Raw genomic sequence first — 15479 nt, 5'->3', positions numbered from 1 at the left:
CAACAAAACGCACTTTTATTTGTGAAGCTAAAATTGATTGGGTCTGTGTGTACCACCTCATTTCTTTTTTTTTTTTTTCTGAACAGGTTTTATTACACAGACAGGGAGGGGCTGGGGCTCAGTCCTTCTTGGCTGCTGCTTTCCTCATGGCTGCAAGGACATTGTTCAGCTCCTCTCTCTTCCTCTTGGCTTGAATGTGTGTCCCCACCCTTTTCTTGATGAATTTCAGGGCCCTCTTGTCCTTAGAGACCTTGAGCAGCTCCATGGCACGCCGCTCATAGGGGGCAAAGCCACACACCTCTCGGATCATGTCCCGAACGAACTTGGTGTGCTTGGTGAGGCGCCCGCTGCGGCGGCTGTGCCTCGGCTTGCTCACGTTCTTGGTCACCTTGTGGCCCTTGTTGAGGCCCACGGCCATGGGGTAGCGCAGAGCCATGGCTGCTGCTCCTCAATGGCTGCCTCGGCGGAAGACCCACCTCATTTCTTAATCTCATTCCATGAGATCTTAATCTTTTTTTTTTTTTTTTTAGTTTTTTGTTTGTTTGTTTTGTTTTTGTTTTTTTTTAGAGGTAGAGAAAGGGAGAAGGGAGAGAAACATCAGTGTGAGAGCAGAACATTGATTGGCTATCTCCTACAGAGGATTGAGCCCACAACCTGGACATGTACCCTGACCTGGCATCGAACCAGCAACCTTTTGGTGCATGGGACAGTGCCCAACAGTGCCACACTGGCCAGGGCCTTGTAAATCTTTCCTTCTCTTTTCATATTTCTGTCTTGGAACTAAAGCACCTCAGGCAGGGAGTTGGCCTCTTACTCCCATTTCTGTTATGCCCCATAGGAGTGTGAGAATGACTAGGAGAGCACACTTTTTTTGGGACCAGTTTCTTTTCTTTTTTTTCCCTTTTAAATACATGTTTTATTGATTTCAGAGAGGAAGGGAGAGGGAGAGACAGAAACATCAATGATGAGAGAGAACCTCTGATCAGCTGCCTCCTGCATGCCCCACACCGGGGATTGAGCCCACAACCGGGAATTGAACTGTTACCTCCTGGTTCATAGGTCAGCACTCAAACCACTGAGCCACGCCGGCTGAGCTGGGACCAGTTTCTTGATAGGTGGGTTTAAGGGGTGCACTACTGCAGCTTTCTGCTCTATGGGACACTTTAGTTTAAATGTCTCATCAAAATTAATATTAGTCTTGTGTTGTATGTAACTTTGTGTGAACTGTAAACCTGACAAATGAAATACTATCTTTTATATTGTGCTAACATATGGACCCTCTTTTCTTTTTTCTTTTCAATTCAGTGAAGGAGAACGACCTACTCAGAATGAGAAGAGAAAAGAGAAAAACATAAAAAGAGGGGGCAATCGCTTTGAGCCATATGCCAATCCAACCAAAAGATACAGAGCCTTCATTACCAATATACCTTTTGATGTGAAATGGCAGTCACTTAAAGACCTGGTTAAAGAAAAAGGTAATGGTACTGGTGGTTGAGTAGGGTAAGAAGGTTGGTGTGTCATCTTTTCTGTGGCTAATTCCTTGGTTACTTTTTGTCAGTGGAAGCTGTCTGGGTAGAGCATGTGTTCTGTCCAGGCTTGAGAGTTAAGCCCTCCTATCCACCCTACTTTTATTTGTGGTCGTGCACCTGTGTGTCAAATAGGGTGGTTTGATGGTCCCTTGGCCTATAAATGATTTTATTGGCTTAATATGATAATAGGGCTTCATTTAAGCTTGAGGGGAGCCTCTTTGTGGTAAGGACATTTTTTGAATTTTTCATAATAGGTGGGAGAGGTGTTACCTTTTCTTGATCTCTGTCTCTCTTTTTAAGCTTTTAAATTCTTGTGGGAAGGTAGTTTGTTTAAATTTTGTGGATGTTTTTCTGAGATCAAAATTTGGTAGCTGGAACTTGTGCTGTTCAGATTCTAAATTATAAAAACATTAGCTTGCGCTAAAATTGTTAGGCCCCCCCTCCCCCCCCTGGGGGAAAATTCTTAGATTGGCAATTGGAGAGCTCAAAATAAGGCCTGTCCTGTCTAATGCAGAGCATTCAGGTCACATCAGTCACAGCCCAGGTGTCCAAATTTGGGCTTAGGTCAGGGAAAACAACAGAAGCTCTGCTGCCACCAGGAGGTCCGAGGAGGTCGGTTGCCTCCATGGGCCTCTGCCTTATCCCCTGCGCACACCAGGGTGTCCTCTCTTTCCCACACTCTTATTCTGTTTCTTCTGGCTTCCTTTCTTTTCCTGATTCCTGACCCTGCTGGTGGCACTCAGGGCTGAAGAGATTGCTCAGCCCTGGTTTAGACAAAACTGTTGATAGAGAACAATTTGTCTAATGCCTTGAAGTCTCCTCTCACCCCACACCCCCAAGGGAAACTGAGACTCAAATTACTCTTAAATGCAGTTTTTTTGAAGGAGTGAAAGGTATTGGGGTGTTTTGTTTTGTTTTTGTTTTTTTTTTGTTTTTTTTTTTGTTTTTTGAGTATTCATAATGAAAAGAGATTTGAGCTTGATTTGTCAAATGATTAACATTTCAGTGACAGAGATGCCACTTGGATAGGCTATTTTGGTATGTGTATGGTGCTCCCAGCATTGGGTTTTGAAAATATAAATGGCCCACTGCCATCATTGTCCCATCTCTCAATTCGACCATGACATGCCGAAGCACTAGGCATTAGAACTTCTCTGTACAGTTATGTATGCTGTTCCCATGTAGTATTACTCCAGATAATATAGATGGAAAATGTTTTGGTGTGAGATTTGTTTTCCTGCCTTGATCAGCCAAATCATTCCTGCCAATGCTCCTAGGGCAAGAGTGAAGTTTCTTTTTGTCTGAAGGGCGTGTCATGTGGCATCCCAGATGCAGTGTTCTTGGTTTTTGGGACTGCTGCTTCAATACAAGTTTAGAATTTCTGTACGGTAAAGTTGGGTCTCATTCGAATTAGTTTTTGGAATATCCCCAAATTTGTGTTCTTGTGATTTGGTTGAACCACTGAATGGATACTTCCATTGATAATAAGGTATAGTAGTTCCAAGAACCAGGAATGTGGCTTTGAAAATGCAGAATTTTGTAAGAGATTGCAGGCCAAATTATTTTTTCATTTTAAGGAGTGTGTGAACCAGTTTTGGGACATGATGGATAAAGTAGGTGACATTTTTACTGCTTTACCATTCAGTAATTCAGTTTTGGAAGCCTTAAAGCTGGTAGCAGCAGCAGCAGCCATGACGTTTCTGGATGTAGAAGCAGTTCACCTCAATTTCCTATTGAACTGTATTAAGTGTGGAGCCAGCCTGGTGGTTTATTTGGATACTTCCAAACTGGTTCTCATATTCCTCTGGCATACTGCTATGAATGCCCTGGCTCAGCCCTTTCAGTGTATTTTTGGTGGTGTAATTTAGAATTACAGGTGTGCAGTAAATTAGTTATTTTTAACAAACCTTAAATGTTCTTGCTTAGAACTCCCCTATATAGGTTAAATTACTTTTCTGTTTAGTTAAATTATTAGCCATGTTAGATTGTACATAAAGGATTCATAAGAGAAAGGTAATATTTTTTATGGTAATGCTTATATTCAGTATGTGAACTCTAAAAAAAATTTACTGTTTGCATACATATGACTCCTTAAGAAATGTTCTTATTCTTTTTATTATGAGATTTTCAAAAAAATATATTTTTTAAAAATATATTTTTATTGATTCAGAGAGGAAGGGAGAGGGAGAGACAGAAACATCAGTGACGAGAGAGAATCATCAGTCTACCCACTAGGGGTCAAGTCTGCAGCTTGGGCATGTGCCCTGACTGTGACCTTCTGGTTCATAGGTTGACGCTCAACCACTGAACCACACCATCTGGGCTCAAAATATATTTTTATTCATGTCTTGATATACCAAAAATAAGTTTACTAGGTGTACCAGTTAATAATGGCGGATTTTGTAATCAAAGAAAACACAATAATTTCAAGAGAAACATCAAAAGTGCTTATTTAACGTAATGTCCATCGCTGGCTACACATTTCCCCCATCTTTCAGGTAATTTGTGGATACCGTTCCAATAGAACTTTTCTTGTTTTGAGGCAAACCATTCAGAGACCCAATTTTCCACTTCTTCGTATGTTTTTTTTTTTAATATATTTTATTGATTTTTTACAGGGAGGAAGGGAGAGAGATAGAGAGTTAGAAACATCGATGAGAGAGAAACATCGATCAGCTGCCTCCTGCACATCCCCCACTGGGGATGTGCCCGCAACCCAGGTACATGCCCTTGACCGGAATCGAACCCGGGACCTTTCAGTCCGCAGGCCGACGCTCTATCTACTGAGCCAAACCGGTTTCGGCAGCTTCTTCGTATGTTTTGAAGTGCTGCTCAGAAAGTGCGTGTGCCATTGATCGGAACAAGTGGTAATCTGAAGGAGCAAGGTGTGAATACAGCGGGTGGGTTAATACTTCCCAGGCAAGATCTTTTAATCAGTGTCTTTAACTGGTTTTGAAGTGTGTGATGGTGCGTTATCGTGAAGCAAAATTACTTTGCCATGTCTTCTGGCACATTCTGGTCATTTCACGATCAAAGCATGGTTCAAATTGATTATTTGTTGTCGGTAGCGATCAGTATTAATGGTTTCACCTGGTTTTAGAAGCTCATAATACACCACACCTTCCTGATCCCACCAAACGCAGAGCATTGTCTTCTTCCTGAATTTGGCCTTGCAGTCAATGTTAATGGTTGACCTGGATCAACCCATGATTTTGTGCGTTTGGGATTCTCAAAATAAATCCACTTTTTTTTTTCAAATATATTTTATTGATTTTTTACAGAGAGGAAGGGAGAGGGATAGAGAGTTAGAAACATCAATGAGAGAGAAACATCGATCAGCTGCCTCCTGCACACGCCCTACTGGGGATATGCCTGCAACCAAGGTACATGCCCTTGACTGGAATCGAACCTCGGACCCTTGAGTCCTCAGTCTGACACTCCATCCACTGAGCCAAACCGGTTAGGGCAATAAATCCACTTTTCATCATCAGTCACAATTTGATGCAAAAAAGACTTTCTTTCGTGCCGTTGAAGCAACATTTTACTGATGACTTTTTGGTTTCCCATTTGTCTTCCGTTCAGTTGATGTGGCACCCATTTTCCTTCCTTGAAAATCTTTCCCATTGCTTGTAATGATCGGAAATTGTTTGCTGAGCAACATTTAATCTTTCTGCAAGTTGTTTTTGAGTTTGACACGCATCTTCATCCAATAATGCTTGTAATTGTTGGTCTTCAAACTTTTTCGGTTGACTTGGACATTGTCTTTCACATAGAAATCATCACTTTTAAAGCGTTTAAACGAGTCTTCACAAGTATCTTGAGATGCAGCATGTTCACCATAAGCTTCCAGAAATATATGATAACTTTTTCTTCAAAATGAAGTAATGAATTAAAACTTCCCACAAATGCTCCTTTTTTGGCACGAAATTCAACATTTTTAAGCATAAAAATAACTCTGATGTTAACACCTTCAGCAAATTTGACATACGAAGTTTTGAAGCTTGATCACTACAACAAAATAGCATACATATCAAATCGCATATATATCAACAATTGTGTAACTCCATCTATTGAAAAAAATCCGCATTATTAACTGGTACACCTAGTAAATAGTTATTTGAAATCTGAAATATTTATGTGAAATCTGTTGCAAATATGTTTTAAGGTTTTTGAAGACTTATTGCACAGGGGGGAAAAATGCAGATAGAGACACATGCTAAAAGCATTAGTCTCAAAATAATCTCTATGGGCAAAGCAGAGATTTGGGCTGTCATAACCCAATCACTCTGTCAGTCTGCATTTTAAGATTCTGTCCCTGATGAAATTGTCCTGTTTCAGAAAACTAGTGGAATAATTTGTCCTCAAGATCTGAATAATGTGCCGTAACCGGTTTGGCTCAGTGGATAGAGTGTCGGCCTGCAGACTGAAAGGTCCCAGGTTCGATTCCGGTCAAGGGCATGTACCTTGGTTGCGGGCACATCCCCAGTAGGAGATGTGCAGGAGGCAGCTGATCGATGTTTCTCTCTCATCGATGTTTCTAACTCTCTATCTCTCTCCCTTCCTCTCTGTAAAATCAATAAAATATATTTAAAAAAAAAAAAAGATCTGAATAATGTTATATCATTGCAGCACCATCTAATTGCCACCTCTCAGAATTAAGGTAGCAGCTCTGAGATGGCAGGACAGAAGCTTCCTAAGCCTAATCATTAATCATGCCTAAGACTGCCTCACGCACTACTCCCTAATTCCCTGTCTTTCCCCTTCTTCAACATCAGAGTATTTTATAGTACTTGTCTTGAATTTTAGCATTGATCAGCATTCTGGAAGATCCTACTAATAATTCATGTATTATATGAACTGGCCACTTTCCCCCTGGCTTTTCCAAACCCTTTGTGGGATCACAAAGCTTGTTTGGTGCCCAGCTTTTTTTGTTGGCACTATCATGAAATCAACATTGCTGATTTTTTGCTCACCCCCACAATACCAGTTAAAGACATGAATTAAAGTGTTTCACAGTCCTTAGAATTGAATGCCCTCTTTCCCTGAGCTTTCCCCTTCCTATTCTATGGGACACAGGAAAGGTTTCTATTGTCCTTCCTTTTGACTGTGCTTATTTTTTTTATGGAGATATTGCATGGGGGAAAAAATGGCAGCTCTGAAGACCAAATTGTTACTGGATTAAAAAATATTTTTTTGAGAGCCAGTGTAATATGAAATTTGGAGATTGCCAAACCAAGTTTGAGAGTGACGTAACGGTCTCAACAGCTGTCTAATTAGGATACACATCTTAAAGTGTTTGTCCATAAGGATTGGGCAAAGAAGTATCATTTCTGTGAGCAAAAGATGATCTTGGGTATTTTAAACTTAAGCAGTGTTGTGCTGCATTACTGGGAAGTCCTGTGTAGATGAAGAAAGCTTGGCATGGGGCTGCTTGTTCTGGCCTAACCTGGGAGCCAGCAGGACTGAGCTGCAGCAGCAGTTAAGCACAGAGCAGTGTGAGGAAGAAAAGGAAGGTCAGTGATGTAGTTTACTCTGAATCAATCCCAAGGTTAGCATCAGTCAGTCTAACTTGTGTAAGCAAAGATTTCGTTAAGCACTTAATCCTTCTATTTTTATTTAATGCATCACCTCAAGTAAATTTTAAATTCCAGCTAACACGAAACAAAGGTCCAGAGGGCATGTGTAGCCCAGTAGAAGATCTCCAGTGGCTCTTGTAGATAATCTCCATGGAGGCTCTTGGAGAACTTATGAAGAATGGGCTCAATCAGTTTCTAACTTGTCTATAAATTAAGTAATCACTGTGTAGAATAATTATTTTGCCATATATAAGAGAAACAAGCTATATATATATATAAACAACCTATATATATGCCTATATATATTAAACAAGCTTTTCAAATTCAAATATGTAATCTATGCACCCTTCCATTAGAGTGTCTACCTTATTATGAGGTGAAAATGTTTGATAACATGCCCTGGTCCCCTTCCCCCTTTTAAATTAGAGGCCTTTTCACATATGAATTCTCTTTAGTGACTTGGACCTCTGTACTACGCTATTTTTTTTTTTTTTTTTTTGGCCATTTCAGACTTGAGCAGTAAATGAAAACACAGAAACAAACACTCTTTGTGGTAAAAATGCATTCAGAAGTGTTAAGTCAGAGTAGCTCCAAGGACTGCCTGAATTTTGGTTTGTTCATCTCTTTAACCTCCTGGTGCCTTTTATTCTTGAGGATATATATATATATATATATATATATATATATATATAGTCACTTTTTATTTTTCTCTTTTTGAGATAGTATTTTTAATAATCTACCTAAATGTTGGTAAAAAAAATGATTTCTTGGAGCATTTTAAAGTAAAGGTAGGTGATAACATTTGGCATTATTAGGCTTTTCAGAGTCATAGTTTTTTCCTGCAGATATTTTTATATTTAAGCTGCAATAGAACTTGTCTTAGCAGTCTCCTCTTGGCATTTCATCCATGTTCAACGGGGGGGATGGGGAGCAATAGTAATACCTGTGAATTCCATTTTTGTGGCACTGTTGCCAAGGCCAATTTGTGAACTCTGCCTTCACTCCTGGTTGATGGGTCCTTTTATTTATTTCGTTGAATATGGCCAGATTGTTTCAAAGTTTTGTTGATAGTAGTACTGACTACTAAACAGGTCTTGCTTTATTATTATCTTCCTATAGGGAAGTATAAATTAGCAACTGTTGCAGAGCCTGTGAGAAGCTCTGCAGCAGTTGCTAATTGATGATCCTTGGGAACAGCACTGCTCATGCTAGAGCCACAGTGACTGCCTCACTTATGACTAAACTGAGAGGAGGTTTAGTATAATGTAAATGAGACGGGGGAGCATTTTAAGCAATTTTTTTAAGCAAAGGATTGAAGGTTGTGTGTGTTTCATCACTAGAATGTTAAGGGTGAAAAGTCCTAATTTCTAAACCTGGCTTTTGTTAAAATGGTTATGACCATGGAGAAAAGTTTGGTTGGGACTTGCTTGGTTTCTAGGTTGCAATGACATCTTTTTGATAAAGTGTCTTTATGGGCACAGACTAGATACTGTCCAAATGCAACAGTATCTGACTTTTGATAACATAGTTACAGTTATCCTTGAGTTAGATACTGTGATTCTTTTATTTATTTTTAAGGTTATTAGGCAGTAGTCACAGTCATAGCTCATTGCAAATAAACTTGGATTCTCTATTCATTGGCTTGACACTACTAGGCTTTTTAAAAAATATATATATATTTTATTGATTTTTTACAAAGAGGAAGGGAGAGTGATAGAGAGTTAGAAACATCAATGAGAGAGAAACATCGATCAGCTGCCTCCTGCACACGCCCTACTGGGGATATGCCTGCAACCAAGGTACATGCCCTTGACCGGAATCGAACCTGGGACCCTTCAGTCCGCAGGCCGACGCTCTCTCCACTGAGCCAAAACAGTTAGGGCAACTACTTGGCATTTTCATTTAAGTCAGTGGTTCTCAACCTTCCTAGTGCCGCAACCCTTTAATACAGTTCCTCATGTTGTGGTGACCCCCAATTTCATTGTTACAAATTGAACATAATTAAAGCATAGTGATTAATCACAAAAACATTATGTAATTATATATGTGTTTTCCGATGGTCTTAGGTGACCCCTGTGAAAGGGTCGTTTGACCCCCCAGAGGGGTCGCGACCCACAGGTTGAGAACCACTGATTTAAGTGGAGACAAGGGCTGTTGGTGCTCAAATGACTGCTGCTATTGAAATAAATGGCTCTTAACATGGCTTCAGGAATGGCCACAACTTTTTTGGAATTGCTTTACTTTTGTATGGGTGAAATAAAGACAATTTGTATTACTGTCCCTTGTCTATGGTCATTTTTCAGTTTGCCCCTCAGTAGTACATACTCCACACATTTAAATTTACTAGTCGCTCCTATTTCCTTCATCTCTGCACTGATTCTCCTTCCTGTTTTGTGTAAAGTCCTGGTTTGGTAAACATTTCAGGAAAGGACAAGGAAGGCAAGGCTGTAGACTTAACCTTTGAACACTTGGCTTTCCTGCTTTCAATGCCATGCAAATATATTACTAATAAATATGCCTTTCAAATTGTTAATTTAAAAAATAATTTTATTTTACATTTAAATATCTCCTAGCAATATTTTAAAATCCAATAATAATTTTAATATTTTTTGATCAAAGGAGGTATAATAGGCAGGACTTGTTGAGGCCATTAAGAGCGTTATTTTTACTCTTGTAGTGCTAAACCAAACTTGAAAACTGAGTTGAAGAAGGCTTTACCATTATAAAAATAATACTTTAAAAAATAGCCTGTTTAGAGATTTTCTCCAAATTAACACTTTAAATTTCTGTGTGCCATCTTCAAGTTCAGCAGCCATTTTAATGGTTGCCTTGATGGGTTTTAACATCTGGGCATGGTGGTCATGAATTGGCAATCCAAACCTTTAGGAAAATCTGCAGAATCTTTTGAAATGCTTTGTTTTCCCCCCTTTGTGTAGATTAGAAGCACGTGAGTCTGTTTAATTGTTTAGTTACAAACTAAGTTTGTGGGGGTTTTTTGTTGTTTTTGTTTTTATTTCAAAGAGGAAGAGGGAGAAAGAGAGATAGAAACATCAATGATGAGAGAGAATCATTGATCAGCTGCCTCCTGCATACCCCACACTGGGGATTGAGCCTGCAACCCGGGAATATGCCCTGACTAGGAATTGAACTGTGACCTCCTGGTTCCATAGGGCAGGAAGAACCACTGAGCCATGCCGGCCAGGCCAAACTGAGATCTAAATTTGTATTTAATCTGTATTCTTTATTGAGGAAGTTGAGAAGGCAGCAAGAATAAAGCCTGGCTTAATTCACTGAGGAGAATCCAGGTGCTGCTCTGGTTTTGTGATTGAATATTCAAACATCCTACTTCTGACAGTTGTTGGGCCCACTGCTTTGTGCAGGGCCAGCTATAGAATTGGTGGGGTGTAGAGCAAAATGAAAATGCAGGTCCCCCCTTGTTTAAAAATTAGGAATTTCAAGACCACAACAACAATATTAAACCAAGCACATGGCTCTCCTGAACGCAGGGCCCCCTGGATTATGCAGGTTGCTCACCCATGTAGCACGTAACACCGTGTGTAACCCTTTGAGCATATATACATTCTTGATATAGCATTTGAGCTCAGTCTAGTGCAGCCGTGGGCAAACTACGGCCCGTGGGCCGGATCCGGCCCGTTTGAAATGAATAAAACCAAAAAAAAAAAAGACCGTACCCTTTTATGTAATGATGTTTACTTTGAATTTATATTAGCTCACACAAACACTCCATCCATGCTTTTGTTCCGGCCCTCCGGTCCAGTTTAAGAACCCATTGTGGCCCTCGAGTCAAAAAGTTTGCCCACCCCTAGTCTAGTGGCATTGCACTTTGTGTGCTGTTTACTTGCTTTCACCAGTAAGAGTGTATGTGTAAAACTTCTCCCTTACCCAGAAAGTGAATCACGTGGACTTCTTTCCTATAGATTTGGATTGCCTCTAGTCATGAATGAGAGGTTCAGACAGAGAAATTGATATGGAAATCTGTTTGTGGTGGGAGGAACATCAAGGACATTGTTAATGAGTTTCACCTACCTTTACTGCACACCTGTAATGCCTAGTTCTGTGGTTTAGAGAATATGGAGTGTTTCTGGGCTTTCTTATAAGGCAGAGGCTCCATACAAGGTTGCTGATGATTGTTCTAAATTCCCATTGTTTTCTTGGCTTTTCTCCCTTGGTTTATGTGTCGTCTGGAAACTGATTTGTAGTTGGTGAGGTAACATACGTGGAGCTCTTAATGGACGCTGAAGGAAAGTCAAGGGTAAGTGTCTGAGAGAATTTCTTCTGTGGATTTACTACATGAAAAATGTAACTGTATGGTGGCGTGGAATCGAATGAAATCAGGAAGGCAGTGAGTGCTCATGTTATAGTAGCCATGTTTGATTTTGCCAAACATTTGAGTGGGGTGGGAAGGGATTTGCAAACGGGAGTCCTGCTTTTCCAAATGGCTGGCCAAAGAGCTTTTTGGTATTCTGTTTGGATGCCCAATTTTGATAACTGGGGACCAATTGTAGCATTGTCTCTTTGTTAACAGAGGAATTGGTTGTGTGTGAATTATGCATGGAATTTTAGTGGTGGTATATTAATGTAAAACGTGCGTTCTTGTCTAGAAAATGTTACTCTTGGTTGTTTGCTGAATTTGAAAGTTGTGTGAACCAAAGATTCCGAAAAGATTGCCTTTTTGCCAGTAAATTGTAAAACAAATATTTAAAATCTGAACGTTTAAAATTGGCCTCGTTTAAAGAGAAAATAAACTATTTTCTGTTGTGCAATAGAATGGCTTAGAATAATCAAAAGGATGAGCTCAGTTAATGGAAGGGATGGATTTAGGAGGAGTATGGTAAGGAATTGATTGAGGGAAGCAGATCTAAAGTTTGTGTGATTTCTTGGAGAACCTGAATTTAGGTCTGCTTATTATAACTTCAGCAACTCTAGTGCAATGCTGGTAACGTGCAGGAAAAGGAGATAATAAGGAGCCCAGCTTTTAATAAGGAATGCTAAGCAAGACACTTCTGTCAGCTTCCTCTTAGAAGGGTTAATTTAAAACAACAACCTAACTTTGTTACATAAATCATTTTTATAACTGTCATTGATATTTAATATTTTTTTCTTTTCTTTTCCCCTTTCCTTGCTCTTCTGATTGGTCTGTGGCTTCTTCCAAAGGGATGTGCGTAAGTATTGTCTAGTTACTTATTGGCAATTGAGCCTTCTAAGTTGCAGGACTGGTTTCACTCATTTCCTTTTGACTCTTCTTAGCGTTGTTGAATTCAAGATGGAAGAGAGCATGAAAAAAGCTGCTGAAGTTCTAAACAAGCATAGTCTGAGTGGAAGACCACTGAAAGTCAAAGAAGTAAGCGCTTAAAACACTGGATATCGTTTGTAATTGTCAAGTTGTCACACTATTAGGAGTTAGGAAAAGACAAAAATAGTCCTGGGCTATGTTTTATGGAGCAGGCTAACCTTTGTTGTTTTTCTTTAATATATTTTTGTTGATTTCAGAGAGGAAGGGAAAGGGAGAGAGAGATAAAAACATCAGTGATGAGAATCATTCATCAACTGCCTCCTGCAAGCCCCCCACTGGGGATCGAGCAGGCAACCTGGGCATGTGCCCTAAATGGAATGGAACCTGGGACCCTTTAGTCCGCAGGCCAAAGCTCTATCCACTGAACCAAACCAGCTAGGGCCAACCTGTTTTGTTTTTGTTTTATTTCAGAGAGGAGGGGAGAGAGAGAAACATCAATGAAGGGAGAGAATCATTGATTGGTTGCCTCCTGCACGCCCCCTACTGGGGATCGAGCCTGCAACCTGGGCATGTGCCCCTGACCGGAATCGAACCTGGGACCCCTCAGTCCGCAGGCCAATGCTTTATCCACTGAGCCAAACCGGCTAGGGCCAACCTGTGTTTTTAATGAAAAGGGTCAATCACAGGCTTCAGTAGTCACTTCTGTAAGAACTTTGAATTAGTGGCTGAGTACATCCTGAGTGACTGCTGCCTGTCTTCTAACATCTGTGATCTTAGACCAGTCTGCCATGTGTTCTCAGAGGCATTCAAACTGAGCCTGTGGTTTTCTGTTGTTTTTAAAGGATTCTATACCTGTAGTTTTACCCAGTTTGACCCCTATTCTTGGCCTCCTTTTTTCTTTTTTAAATTGAGTTTGTCATGACTCAAATCCTCTTTCATATCTAATCCAAATCAAATACCTTCTCTCCCTTGAGGAATAGGGTTTTTTAGATTTTATTTTTATTAATTCAGTCCCTCGGCTTTCTTTTTCAATCCTTACTTGAGGATATGTTTTATTGATTTTTACTTAGATGGGGAGAGAGAGATGAGAAACATCGATGTGAGAGAGAAACATTGATTGGTTGCCTCACAAGCTCTCCAACTGGAGAATGACCCTCCACCTTTTGGTGTACAGGATGATGCTCCAACCACACTGGCCAGGGCCCTCCTTGACTTTTTTTATGTGTTCTTCTTGGAGGAAGATCAGTATATTCAGAGCTCAGGGAGGAAATTGTAGTAGGGTTTAAGTTCTCTTGTGTGTTGGAGGTGATACAGAAAAAGGCAGAGTTCAAGAATAGTGTCAATACCAGAGCTTTAAAGACCTGTCCAGACTTTACACAGGAGTCAGATGCCTGAATAATGTGAAAGATAGTGATCTAGAGGGGTGTTTTCAAACTTTTGGAAAATTCACTGATGGGGTTAGCAGGAATTACAAAATCCCATTGAACCAGTAAGAGTCCGCTATACCAAGCATTGTGAAGATCTGGGAGTTCTAGATTATGTCAGCTAATTGGGTCACCTCCCTCCCCCTTTATTTTATTTTATTTAACTTTATTTTATTTTATTTTATTTTATTATTTACTTAGTTTAGTTTAGAGCTAAATTTTACATCCTTTCTTTCTTCCTTGTTCCTTTGGCTGGGATTCTTCCTGGCCTGGTGATTTAGTTCATTTGAATTTCTTGTTAAAAATTTTGAGAAATGCTTTCCAAACTACCTCTCAATTTCTGAAATTTTGGGGATATCGCTTACAGTGCGAGCATGCGTTTAGTTGCCACTGGGTCAGTTAAATGTAACACTTCTGTGCTCGTTTTAGGATCCTGATGGTGAACATGCCAGGAGAGCAATGCAAAAGGTGATGGCTACGACTGGTGGGATGGGTATGGGACCAGGTGGCCCAGGAATGATTAATATCCCACCCAGTATCCTAAATAATCCTAACATCCCAAATGAGATTATCCATGCATTACAGGCTGGAAGACTTGGAAGCACAGTATTTGTAGCAAATGTAAGTAAATGAAACAGTGTTTGAAGTAGAAAAAAAAATCAGAATTTTATGAAACAGTCTTATCAATGTGTTATAAAAGTAGGTTTGATGTTTGAGAAGAAAAACTTACGAGAGGGTTACGTTATATTCTTGATTTATGTTAAAGAAATCAGCCTTGGGGTTAGGCTTTGTTCCCTAATGACCACCACAGTCATAAGTTACAGGTTTGACCTGAGGTCCCATGGGGATGGTGGTTACTGGTGTTTATTACAAAAGTGGTGGCTGAGTCTGCATTCTTGGTGGGTTTATTTAGGTGCAGGGTGAAAAAGTTTCTGAGCAGACATTATGTACTGACACTCCCTCTTGTGTCTGGGATAAATGGTAATGCCTTTGTCATTTGCAAAGGGAAATATTTTTTACAAAAGAAAGTGGGGAGGGGGGGATAATGATACATTCTGTGGAGCCTTTTTTTTTAAAGTTTAAAAAAAGCATTACTTTGAAATGTATGAGGTGATTTTAAGCTGTTCTTCAGAGAAGAGACAGTAAATGGAAGTTAAGGCCAGACTTTATAATCCTATTTGGGAAATTTTACTGCAGTTCATAAGTTTTTGTGACATGTTTTTCTAATGCTTGTCTCCAACCAAAGTATGTTGCATGCATGTAATACAAATGATGTTTTTCTTAAGATGTCTACATTGAGATTTTCTCCCCCCTTCCTTGATTAGCTGGATTATAAAGTTGGCTGGAAGAAACTGAAGGAAGTTTTTAGTATGGCTGGTGTGGTGGTCCGGGCAGACATTCTTGAGGATAAAGATGGAAAAAGTCGTGGAATAGGCACTGTTACTTTTGAACAGTCCATTGAAGCTGTGCAAGCTATATGTATCCTTTTATTGGAATTCAACTCTTGGGGAACAGTTTGTCTAAATGTTATGTTAGTAATAGAGGCTTGTGTGGGGAAATGGTTAACTTTGCATATTTCTGTTTCCTGAGTGACTAGAGGGAATGTATTTCTATGGAATTGATCTAATCCTGTGTAGATAAAAGGGCTGGTTAGAAAGTAGGCACATTCTCATAAGTGGTCTTTTCCAATGATTTT

At 39.8% G+C, this 15479-nt stretch overlaps 2 protein-coding genes across 7 annotated transcripts in view; one reads left to right on the top strand and one right to left on the bottom strand.

Moving 5' to 3' along the window:
- Nucleotides 1-15479, top strand: part of HNRNPM (heterogeneous nuclear ribonucleoprotein M) — a 48231-nt gene that overhangs the window by 9016 nt on the left and 23736 nt on the right. For 2 of the 6 annotated variants that reach the window (XM_070416651.1, XM_070416650.1), the window contains exons 1-4: nt 12196-12288; nt 12374-12467; nt 14213-14404; nt 15109-15262. In XM_070416651.1, the coding sequence (XP_070272752.1) occupies nt 12390-12467; nt 14213-14404; nt 15109-15262 (424 nt within the window). In that variant the 5' untranslated portion in view covers nt 12196-12288; nt 12374-12389. Of the gene's footprint in view, nt 1-1305; nt 1476-11325; nt 11379-12191; nt 12289-12373; nt 12468-14212; nt 14405-15108; nt 15263-15479 lie in introns of those variants that run through there. The other 4 variants (XM_070416655.1, XM_070416653.1, XM_070416654.1 and 1 more) reach the window with 4 other exon arrangements.
- LOC139011247 (large ribosomal subunit protein eL36-like) lies at nt 119-454 on the bottom strand. Its single transcript, XM_070416675.1, has one exon. It carries the CDS (start codon nt 434-436, stop codon nt 119-121), a length of 318 nt encoding a protein of 105 aa, XP_070272776.1. The 5' UTR covers nt 437-454.

This window comes from Myotis yumanensis, unplaced genomic scaffold (assembly GCF_028538775.1).
Source record: "Myotis yumanensis isolate MYYU_CA2020_CCGP unplaced genomic scaffold, mMyoYum1.0.hap1 SCAF_5, whole genome shotgun sequence".
In the NCBI taxonomy this organism is placed as follows: Eukaryota; Metazoa; Chordata; class Mammalia; order Chiroptera; family Vespertilionidae; genus Myotis; species Myotis yumanensis.
This window is presented reverse-complemented; position numbering and strand designations above follow the sequence as displayed.